This window comes from Acanthochromis polyacanthus, chromosome 19 (assembly GCF_021347895.1).
Source record: "Acanthochromis polyacanthus isolate Apoly-LR-REF ecotype Palm Island chromosome 19, KAUST_Apoly_ChrSc, whole genome shotgun sequence".
In the NCBI taxonomy this organism is placed as follows: Eukaryota; Metazoa; Chordata; class Actinopteri; family Pomacentridae; genus Acanthochromis; species Acanthochromis polyacanthus.
The window spans coordinates 8,607,735-8,619,689 of NC_067131.1; the positions used below are offsets into that span (position 1 = coordinate 8,607,735).

At 38.7% G+C, this 11,955-nt stretch overlaps 1 protein-coding gene across 2 annotated transcripts; it reads right to left on the bottom strand.

Moving 5' to 3' along the window:
• Window positions 1-1,981: 1,981 nt before the first annotated feature.
• tbata (thymus, brain and testes associated) lies at window positions 1,982-11,748 on the bottom strand. Of its 2 annotated transcripts, none has more exons than XM_051939847.1 (9): window positions 11,690-11,748; window positions 11,208-11,420; window positions 7,619-7,789; window positions 7,410-7,498; window positions 6,932-7,081; window positions 6,530-6,611; window positions 5,497-5,665; window positions 5,365-5,405; window positions 1,982-4,702 (listed from the first exon to the last, which is right to left on the bottom strand). In XM_051939847.1, the coding sequence occupies exons 2-9, from the start codon at window positions 11,392-11,394 to the stop codon at window positions 4,620-4,622; spliced, it is 972 nt and encodes a 323-aa protein (XP_051795807.1). In that variant the 5' UTR covers window positions 11,395-11,420; window positions 11,690-11,748; the 3' UTR covers window positions 1,982-4,619. The 2 variants fall into 2 exon arrangements, with proteins under 2 accessions (XP_051795807.1, XP_022046692.2); XM_022191000.2 differs by having other exon boundaries at window positions 11,630-11,720.
• Between the last annotated feature and the right edge of the window lie 207 nt (window positions 11,749-11,955).

Genomic DNA, 11,955 nt, shown 5'->3' on the forward strand with positions numbered 1-11,955 from the left:
CAAACCAACCACGCCAATGGTTTTTTTCTTGTAATGAAAAGGTGACTATGTGGTACAAACTTGTTAGCATCCCAAATGCTTCTGTGGCTGGAAATAGCCCCTAATAACGGCACCATTGACGCCATTGTTACATTTGCAGGAAAAAGTCTGTCATGCAGTTATGTAACTCTGTAAGTACAATAGCAATCAATACAGTTGAAAGGCAATGAAAACCTGCTTTCAATCATCTTCTTGCTAATAGAAATGGGCTCATATATGAGTTTGCGACTGTCTGTCAAAGTGAGAGGACTCTTAAGATTATTTTACATGATGGTTGCACTTATCTTTTCGTTTTGCCATTCTCTCGGCCTTCAGGTGGATGCTGAGCTTATGGGGAAGTCAGTGGTATTGTGCAACACGTGAATGAGTTTTTAACCAACCACTCTCATAGATTGAAAAGTGTCACTGTATACAACAGACTTTTTATCCTGGAGGTTTTGTTTTACCTCTGACTTGCTTTGGGTGAAATATCTGAACCATGCCATGAAATTATGTGCAGATATTTGTCTGCCTGAGGATGTTTTGCAATACTTTAGCAATCACTTGTCTTGCACATTGTTACCCCTCGCCTGTCTGGAAGTCAGAAAGTTTTCTAGGATTTATGAAAAAAAACAAACAGCCCTTTTCTACAATCTAGTGGCAGAATTCGTCATTGTTGCATTCGAAACTTTAGTGCCATAAGGAAATCATAAACATTTCTTAGTGGTTTTTAATCAGCATAAGAGAGCACAACGACGATGGTCCATAGCTGGCTGAGATCAGAATTTTCATCAGACTACGTAATTTAAACATTGCACTCTGCAGCAGTGCATTTCTGAGAGTGATAGAGGTTTTACCTGTTCAGTAATGTAGTTTATGTGGGCTTTGTGTGGATTTAATCATGCTGCTGCAGCTGTCCAGTTATACCAGGGTGTATTTTTTTCAGGTGAGACTTGAAACTTATACATTCTGATTTCAAATACGTATACAAACCATGCAGATCAAAAAGGATGTTTGAGACTCAGCAAGGACTTTGGTGTTAATTCTAAAATGTACTGATCCATCAAGACAGCAATTTTTTTTTTTCCCCCACATGACTATCTAGATCATCACATGCTTGCATACTCCATGCTTGATTTTTATCTTAAAGAAAAAGACATGACATCTATCCTTCAATTTCTGTATTATCAAAGTTCAGCACAATGAAAAAGATACCAGTATGTTGAGAAAAGTGGATCTTTATCTGGACAATTTACATTAAAATATACTTTGCAAAGTGAATGAATGAACATAAATGGAATAATTTCAATGTGATTAGCCCTTAATAGCACACAGTTCATAAAGAGGGTGACTAATTCATATTCCAAGCATGCCTCCCTGTTGAGTTCAAATATTATCAGTCTTTTGACCTGATTTCATTGTCCTTCTCAGACGGAGCCCAGTTGCATCACAAAGCAGCTGTGTGACACTGAAGCTGGTTACTTTGACATTCTTTGTCTATTTAATCTTTCTGTTGCTGAGATGTTTTCTGCAGTGAACCCAACATAAAACACTGAAGATTGTATTCAACAGTGCCAGTTACCAAGCGTAGCCTTGATGTGCTTAACTTTCCTTTAGCAGCTGAAAGCCACAAGATGACCACAGCCAGGGTTAACTGCATAACCGCTGGTGGCATAACAGGTCTGCAATAGCAAAAATATGCTTTAACCTTAACGTGTCAGCAAATAATCCACTTACCGGTATATAAGATGCATATCCACCTAATAGGTGCTTTTACTTTTGATACTTCACGTGCATTTTGTTGATAATGATGAATGCTGAATGCAAGACCTTCACTTGTAATGATGATTTTTTTTATTATTGTAGTATTGCTGCATTTACTCAAGTATCTGAACACCTGATCTCCCACTGTAGAAACTACAGTGCTCATCATAGTCTGTGTATGTGAAGCAGAAACGGACTCTTCAGTTTACATCCTTTATTGCTGTTACACTTCTCTCATGTATTTGCTCTCACATGCAACTGACTGTCATCATCTTTAGCCTGATTTTCCGTGCCATCACAAGGTAATTATTTACTACGTTTACTTCTGTCAGCATGTTTCATATTTTGACAGATTGAGGTGATGGTATTTTTCTGTAGAATTGTGTAATTAGACCACCCATGTGCTGATTTGGAAATCTGAGTCAATTACTACATGATAAGGCCAGTTTAATCTTGATAACATCTGGCTGAATGTAACCTGATCTGCAATGTCATAGATATTCACCAACAGACGTTTACATACATTTGTAAAGACCTTGAAACACATGCCTCTTTGTCACAAACAACAATCGTACATTTTGGTTCTTTCATAGGTATATTATAGGTCTTCTGTAACTATGACAACATCAACTGGGTCAAAAATATACATATAGCTATTTGAGTTCTAGTGATGCAGAAAGACGTGGTGATCAATTCAAAGTGCCACGGTCTATTAAATGCTCATGAGTGATTACGATTGACTACAGCTGCTTCCTGGAGTCAACTTAATTAGGGCCCTTTTGATTTACTCAAAGTCTAAGGAGCAGAGTACAGATATGAAACAAGAAATCACCGACTTCAACAAGTGAGGAAAGTCACATGGAGCTGCTTCAAAGATGTTTCAGATTAGAAAACCAACTATGCAATCAGTTGTTTGTAAGTATAACACTGTGTCACTGCTAGGATCACAAAGAAAGCACAAACTATCACTCGAGACAACTGGTCAGGATGGTCAAGAGTCAAACAAGAATCCCAAAAAGCAGGTCTGCAATGAATTAGAAGCTGCTGGAACATTGGTGTTTATCTGCAGTCAAGTGTGTTTGAAATCACTATGAACTGAGAGGGTGCCATACAAGAAGGAAACTCTTGCTCTAGATGCAACACTTAAAGGCTCAAATGAGGGTTGCTGCTGGTCATGTAGACAAAGAAAATGTCTTCTGAAGAAAAGATCTGGGATCAGATGAAACTAAAATTGAGCTATTTGGCCACAATCACTAGAAATAACTTTGGAGAAGAGAAGAAGAAGTATTTAACCCCAAGAACATTAAACTTATTATCAAGCATGGTGGTGGCAGTATTGTGGTCTGAGGTTGTTGTGCTGCTAGTGGAACTGGTGCTTTATACAGTTTTAAGAAAAAAATAAAAATCATGTCAAGCTTGAGTCTTTCATTAAGTTGGATGTTCAAACTAGACAATGATCCCAACACACAACAAGCTGGGTAAAGAAATGGCTAAATAAGGCTGTAATAAGGTTTTAGACTGGCCCACTCAAAGTCCTGACCTAAACTCCGCTGAGAATCTCTGAACTGTGCTGAAGAAATGAGTCATGAGTTTGTGTCGGTAAGCCAACAGATTTAGTTGAACTGCACCAATTCTGTCTAGAGGAGTAGTCAAAGATAGAACCAGGTATGCGCCAGCAGCTTGTGGATGGCTACCAAACACACCTAATTGAAGTAAAAACAAAATGCCAAAGGAACATTTAACCAAAAATTAGAATTGTTGTATGTATATTTTTTACTCAGCAGACTTAGCCAAATCAGTAAAAACCCTCAAAATGCCTGATTGCATTCTGTGACAAAGATGCATGTTTTCCAGTCGTTCCATTATAGAAAATTAAGAGTTGTAGAAGTCATGGGAAACTCTAGACTGTCATGATCTACATGGTCTTTCAGAGTGTATGTAAACTTCTGTTCACAGCTGTGCTCCTATACTGTACAGGCATTACTGAAGAGCATTTTACCCACAACAGAAGGGACACAGAGTAAGAAAAAGAAAAAGGTTCCTCCATTATACAAAATTATGCTAATGTGTGCCATGCTTTATGCATGAATTCAAGCTCACGTTTCTCAAGATAAGTCTATACTTATACTATACTATGCTCATATTAATTATACTTTTGGACTTTATATTTTTCAAAGGAAATAAGATCATCTGTCCTGCTGCAGATTTATGTGCATTTAGCAAGGTAGGTTTGCTATTCCAGGTGCACTATTTAGCATCCAAAGTGACACTGAGTTGCTAATCTGCAATCTCGTTATACATTGTATTCTATAATGACAATAAAGAATATTCTATTCTATTCTATTCTATTCTATTCTATTCTATTCTATTCTATTCTATTCTATTCTATGTGTATTGCAACTTATAACTTTCTGTCTGGAAAAAAGTCAACAACGTTATAATACAATATGTATTTCTACTTTGATTTTGGCATTTTTAGTTTGACTAGATTATGTTTAGGTGCATAAAATCATTTTTAAAAAATCCAGTTTGAAACTTTAATTCACACCAAGCAAAAGTTAATACAATGTTGATGAACATGGTGCCAGACTACGTCAGACAGCTGATCGATGATATGACATCACACGTAGCAAGGGGCAACACTATCACAGCTACAGTATATGGTGTTAATGAAGCGCAAATGAAAAGCAATCTGGTGAAGTCCTCTGATTAAACCGGCTTGTGAAGACAGAAATATATCGGTATAAACCAAATATGCTAAAGATAACCTGTGATCATGGGAGCAATAAACAACGCCATCATACTGCAGCTACCAACACAGCCAAAAAGAAGCAACTTTATGCATTCTGAAGTGGAGGATCCTGAGGATGATCCTGAGGTCCTGCATGGATTTCAAGGACCTCTGCATCTCCAATCCTCTCTGCAAAGAGACACTCCAGTCAGATTTCTATAAGGACATCATTTTTACATTTGCAGTCACCTGCTCTACTCTGAAAAGAAGAGGAACTCATTATGTAACCAGCAGTTGTTTTGTGAATGTTTAGTTCTTACTTGCACTAGATCACAAAAGCGTTCTTTTACTGCAGCTACCTATTGTCACAGATACAGATCATTGAATCCCTTTCATACCGTATAGCACAAAAGAGGTAGCATTTTGTCTACACTGTACATTATTATCCATGCAGATGCTGTACAGACAGATATTGAACAGTGAGAAAGACTGCAGGACCACTGCTCTGACTGTTTTGTGATTATTGTAAAACTGCACAGTCTGCACCCTTAAAGAAAAAAATACAATGGACAAATCAATCAAGAAAATTTGACAGGAGGACAATGAACATTTCAAAAGAGGAGCCGCCTGAAGGACTTCATTGATTCTCAGCATCTCCTCTGGTTTCATCAAAAGGATTGATTATAAAAAAAGTGTCAGGCTTAAAGTTGATTGTATCGTATCAGGCATAGCGATGTTACTTCATCCAAGGATACACACAAAAGGCAACTGCATGAAAAAGGCTCAGCTATGGCAATCATAAAAAAACAGCAAACTGAGACACACAAGGAACAGAGAACGTGTTGAGTTACCTGGTTTGTCATCACCGGAAGTCGGATTGGCTTTGTATGAGCTGTGGAGGAAAATAAACAAGATTAAAGATGTCAAACTTGAAATATTTGCTAGCAGAGAAAGTTGATGAAAATGTGAGACATCACTCTGACCTCGCTCTCCGGGGTTTTCTCCACGGCTGGTCAAATGATGGACCGTACGCTGGTGGAGACGCACCTGGATGAAAAGCCTGGAGCTGCTGGAAGGTTCGCTGGTTACGACGGCCTGAGAGGTCGACGCCATCCAGAGCTCGTCTGAGCATCCCCATCACAAGGTCCTTCTCTGAGGGTGTGATGAACCACACATAACACCAGCAGAAGATTTATCACAGTAGTACAGGAAAATTTACACTTTCAGTGGTTCACTCAGAGAGCTCTACGAGTTGCAGTAATTAAATATAGAATAGAAAACCTTTTTAACTGGAGTCCATTAATGCATTCATCTTTAAAAATATATTAAAATATCAATAATTAGCACAGATGAGGTTCATATTAAAAAGCTACACCAAAAAAGAGAGGAAGAAAGTGCCCACAGCCTTTTTTTTTAATCAATTCAAGGCAATATTCTATGGCCCTGGCTCTATAAGAGAATTAAAAGCCGAAGAATTTTAATAAGAGAGATCTTTTACTATGAGCTATAATGGGAGAACATTAGGTTCTCTGCAGCAGTCAGTAGGCGGCACAGTAAAAATTCAGATTATTTTTTTTAACAATATAATGCAAAACCATAACCTCAACAGTTTGCAAGACGTCTGATGAAAAGCCTTTTTGTAAGCTATATGCGGGGGGGGGGGGATTTATTCCAGTAAACAGCCATGAAAGAATTTTCTAATATTGATATCAGAAAAATATTCAGCATGCAAAAGCCAAGGCCAGTTTACAGAAATGTCTTTTTTTTTAAAAATGTAAATCAGGGCAAGATTTGAGCAGCAAACTGATTCTGACCATTTGCCAACCATCTGGGAAATACCTAGTTGATATAAATACACTGTCATTAGCTTGTAATGTGTCATCTTATACCATTCGTGGGTGGAAGCAGACTGTGAAAGGCTCCTGCACTAGAAAGCATTAGTCTGGAGACTCCAAATATAAGTCAGAGTTGGTGGTATTTCTAACTTGAGTGTCCATGTGGAATGACGTGTTTTACCTCTTTGGCCTGCAAGCAGAAGCCACTGCTGCACTGTGGACAGCGAGTCTGTCTGCAGGATCTGACAGAGCAGCTCCAAAACCTGACACCGGAGCAGCAGACCATCACAGCATTAGCTCACAAACCACAAAAACTTCACAACTTACATCAAGCGCCTCATTAATCTCCTGAGGATCTCTGTGACAAAGCTGCACCGAAGGGTATTTTTTTAACAAGTGTAACTTTAGACCAAAAGCTTTGCTCTCTGAATTATTCCTGTGATTTTCGAAATCTGCTTTTAAACCCTTCTTTACTGAGATAAAAATACTACTTAGCTGTGCTTCATTTCAATGCCAAACTACCCCAAAATGCCACTTTCTGACAAATACAAAGGAACTCAAGATCAGTGGAGCCGTGAATCACCGTGAGTTCTTGATCCTGGAAGGGTTGAGGATACTTTGGGTGCTGGGAATGAGATTTGCGCAGGTAAGACTTGCTGGATGGAGGGATGATTCTCCCAGTATCGGCTGAATATTGAGTCTTTCGACGCACAAATTCATCCTCAGGTTGGTCCTGGAACATATCGATACATGCATCCAGTTTAATATCTGCTTTAGCTAGGATGAACCATACAGAATTAATAAGACATAGAATACAGCCATACAAGCAGTTTTATGGTTGGAATCAAGCAAACTGTATACAATCTTTCTGCATGCCAAAGCTTCTTTTTTGTCATATTATAAGTAAAAATTCAACTTCCGGCAATCTCTACTGCTAGAAAAGTCCATATCATACTATTAAACTGACATTTTAGTGCAAAGAGGTGTGTTGTAGCTTCAAGTAGAAACAGTAGCTAGGCAAAAAAATGTGTTGTTATCTGGATTTACGGCAATGTATATACCTCGTTTTTATCCACTTGTGCTCGAAAAGACAGATTGACTTTCGCCACGAGTTCTTTAAGTTCATCCCTCCAGGCTTCTGAAAACAGTGCTGCAAAATAAATACAGGAAGTGACTCTCATTCCTCTAAATCTAAATTGCGTTCTTTGATGGCACAGCTTCAGAAAAGTAATACGAAAATGTAAGTGCCCTGTATGCACTTAAACCTCACCTGATTTGTTATTGTTTCCGCTGACTCCATGCAGGTTTTGAAGCAGCGGGAAGGCAAAAGCAGGCCCGGGTGATTTCCTGAGGACGTGGCTCTTGAGAAGCGGATGAGGAAATAAAGATGAGGTGACACACCAGTCATCTCGTACCATGCAAATTGGCCTGCCATTGAGTCCTGTGGATAGGAGAGCAGCTCGGTAATGACCACGCAAACAGAAGATAAAGTACTCCGAAGTAAGGGACAATCAAACCTGTACCCTGAAGAAACACAGTCAGCAGAGTCAATGCTGAGACAAAAGGCAGCAACTTCATGGCAACATCAAGGAGAAAACCGACTCTTCTACCAATGAGGCAGTCGTCTCTTTCATCTAAGATATTGGTATTGCAGGTGCCCAAAGAGCAGGCCATGAAATATTTCATATGAAGTGCATGTAAATTCTGAATTATGACTAATCTCAGGCATGGATGCTTTCAGAATTAGGGATAACGGTCTCATTTATCTTGTTATTTCATGGATTTTCACATCATCACCACCCAAAAATGTGGGTACGAGACTTTTAAATGGTAGAAATTTTATATATAGCTGCAAAGCTTTCGGCAGCTGCAAAGAGAAAACCCTACTTGGGGGAGTCTGAATAAGCTGCACATGCAACATTATCACATGAACATATTAACAAAACAGTTTTTAATGCCATAACAAGCTAGCCAAGCAGCATGAATTGTCTTAGCATCTCCTATCAAGTCTAAAAGCTCATCTCAGTCGATCAACGTTACATATTTAGAATTTTTCTCTCAGAAAGTAATCCCTGCATATAATGGCTCAGAAGTAACTCTACTCTGTTGCTTCTTCTAGAATGTGTCAATCTATGAAATCCCTGCGTTTCTTTGCACCCACCCATAGCCACTCACTGCAGCCCAAGCACACCAGCTCACCTGCAACTCAGCTTAAACACCATAATGGCAAGTAATAATAGTGGAGTAATTTATCCACACATGTTCGACCAAGAAAGAGCTGGTTCCTTGTTGCGTATGACACTATAGAAGTCTAACCCTTCCAGAATTTCTGTGATTATAAGATAGAAATGCTCAGCCATGGTGTCAACTGATAATTTAATTCACGATTTGCCTTCCAGCATATACAAAATACAAAATAGGCGTGTTAACAAGATAAAAAGCTAGAATTTCAATGCAATTTTTAATGCAATGGTGAACATTTTTATATAACAATGTATGGTATCCCTGATCTTCCCTGTAGCTTCACCAGAAAACTGAAATTTTGGGTTGTTATTGAAAAGAAGCTTATACATGTGTTTAACAAGTAAGATCTGTTCCCTCATGAATAGGAGCTTTTCCTGCTGCGTTAGTCTTTGCATCAATTCCATTTTCCCATGCAGTCAAAACACTTCATCCTCAATCTCGATGTCTCTGCTCTCGTCCAATTATCTATCCATGACTCAGTCAGACTCTTTTAAATCATTGAGGTTCTGTCACTTGTTCTCCCAGGCTGCTGAGCGTTTCATCCTTCCTCCTCTCCATCTCCATCTTATCACAGCTAGTTCCCATTAAACCATCTGCTAACTTTGCAGTGGGTCTTGTCATTATGTCTTTTCTCCATTGTGTGTTGTTTGTGTTCTTGTTTTGTCTCTCACTCTGTGCACTCCTGAAATCCCTTCAATATTTTATGTGTTTTTCAGCTGTTCAGCGATTTCTTTGTTTTCGTGTCATGCACAAAAGTGTGCCCAACCCTCATGGGTTTATAAGACACCAATATACCAGCATTGCAGCAAAATACATCCAAAACAACACGATATTCTGCTGCTCAACAAAATATGCTGCCTTTTATCCCAGGCTTGGCAAAGAAAATCTGCCATGAAAAAAAATTCCTCTTCTAAAACATAACTCTAGTTTTTCATGGTCATCCAGCCAAAAGAAATCAAAAATAAACAGAGGACATCTTACTGAAAAGTACCTCTCTTACATCTTCATATACAGGACAGTAAAACACAAAGTGAACCTCATTCTCAACTTCACCTAGATTACAGAGCAAACAAAGTCTTTCCTCCTCTGGAGTAGCATTAAACCTCCCAGTCTCTAAAGCTAATGGTAATGTTCCTGAGCGTAGCTGTGCACACAGGGATCTCTGTCTTTTACCTAATTCTACTTAACATAAGGTTCCACACTGTACCTATCTTTTATAAGGCAATAAGTTCGTAACTTAGGTTTATACCAAATATCAACAGACCATTTTTCTCTAAGCCTTAGAAACATATTACTCCTCATCTCCTGGATGTCACATGATAACCTATTATGAAAAATAAATGATGAGTTATTCAAATGGAATAAAGACTTTATCTCGTTTGCCCAGGGGTGAAGATTAGAGATGCCCCAATTAAAGACCTTTTTTGTAATTCTCTGATTTGACATCTTCACCAATCTGTTCCAAAGACGAAGCATTTGGCATTTATGCCTGATGTTTGGGGGCTCCCATCCCATATCTCTAGTAATGGCCAACACAGAAGTAAATTTATGAACTCCCAGAAGCGATCAAATTCCTCTGAGATGCACTGTATTACAGCCTGTATATTCCCGGAAGCCCCAAACACCAGAAGCATAGTCAGACACTGGGCACACACATGAATTGTATAGTTGTGTATAAGTATGGAATCCGAGATTACCACAATGCTTAACTTTGTTCAGTACAGATCCCAACTGCAACTGATTTACTTTCATCTTGCAAAGCCATCACACCAAATTGACTATTCTCTATTTTTTGAGGTTTACTAATTATAATCCCATCAGCTTTCCTTTGTGATTAGTATTTACATGCAGGCCGTGGTAGCATTTAGCTCAAAACACTGCTGTGCCGAAGAACAGCATCATGCTTTGTTTTGTTTAGTAGAATAGACTGCAAATCAGCAAGCCTGAGCCAAAATAGGACAAAAGGTACTTTTTTCATGATTAAAATGATGCAAGCATCTGCGAATGATATCTTGAGATAAACATCTATACAAAACATTAGGATTTCATTTTTACTTCTTTTTGTAAGATTTCTTTTTGCGCTTCTTCCCTTTTTTAATGAACCAAAAATGATGAAAATAATCAAACCAATCAAACCAAACCTCTCTGAACTAACAAGAAATCATGGTTCACCTTGAATCAATCGCTGTCTCTAAGCCTGTTTACTAGATTTTCAGTTGATGCTGATCTACAGAAGAAACCATAAAGTGCATTTTTGGTTGTTAATCAAACCGATTCCTCAAATCAGGATGAAATCAATAATCAGTTCACACATGCTAAAGCACTAAGAGCTCAGGGAGACTGCACAGTCAGGTGAAAATTCTCTACGGTTCCCTCTAAATGGAAACGCAGGCAGGTGTCAGACATAATCTGTCTTTGAACATGTGTTGAATAGAGAGTAAATTATGGCTATCAATTATTGCTAATTTACTCCATCCAATGATGATTATGGTAATGAGTGTTAGCAATTAAACACAGCTCTAAAAAAAGACCATATAATTACTTGAAAGCCATTTAGAGAGAAAGGCAAGGCAAGGCAAGGAAAACATTCAGTTTCGAGACTTTGTTCTGCCTACCTTGAATATGCCTCACCCGGTGTGGATGAGGGTTGTGCCGGGAGAAGAATGAGTGGTGACTCAAGGCCCCAAAGCGTGGGCTGCTTTTTGTCAGTGTCTTGGTAAATTCAGCGTTGAATGGGTCTTGGTTTATTTGACCGTGGCTCCTTTCTCCTGTCGTTCCCCGGGAGTCTGGCGCCGTCAACATATTTGAATGAAGACTGATAGTTTTGTCTGAATCAGAAGGAGAGGGGGAAAAAAAAGAAAAGCTCTTTTGATAAGGTGTGACAGAAACACCAAAATCTTAATATAGTAGTAGTTTTTGATTTCAAAGTTGCTAAAAACTAAACACCTGAGAACCTATCAACTACCTGAGTGCACACAACTCCAACTTCCATAACTTTCAACTTTAGAGAACAAGTAAAGTGTGTTTTGCGTCTCACCAGAAAGAAATGCATCGGGTAAACGCATTCAGAGAAAATAAGATTGAAGGACGACTTTACCTCTGAAAACAGACTGCAGCTCAAAACTTCTGGTACTCAATGTCTTTGTTGCTTTGGTTGCTAAGAAACCTCAACTAAACAATGGCATCTGTGTACTGGCACACTCACACTTTAGACTGGATGTGCAAAGCAACTGCAGTTTACCTATTCCATAATTGTGTACTGTATGAACAGCTGAAAAATGAAGTTAATGCAGAGTGAAGAGACACTTTGCACCTGACCACAAATGTAGTTTTATCTTTGACTGTAGCTCTATGTAGAGGAAC

Excerpts from the sequence above, each read along its gene's own strand:
- tbata (XM_022191000.2), bottom strand. The coding sequence starts at position 11,657 with ATGCGTTTACCCGATGCATTTCTTTCTG. Across the intron at positions 6,612-6,931 it reads TCCAGGATCAAGAACTCACG|GTTTTGGAGCTGCTCTGTCA; the intron begins GTGATTCACGGC and ends CTCCGGTGTCAG. Across the intron at positions 5,406-5,496 it reads AGAAAACCCCGGAGAGCGAG|CTCATACAAAGCCAATCCGA; the intron begins GTCAGAGTGATG and ends TTTCCTCCACAG.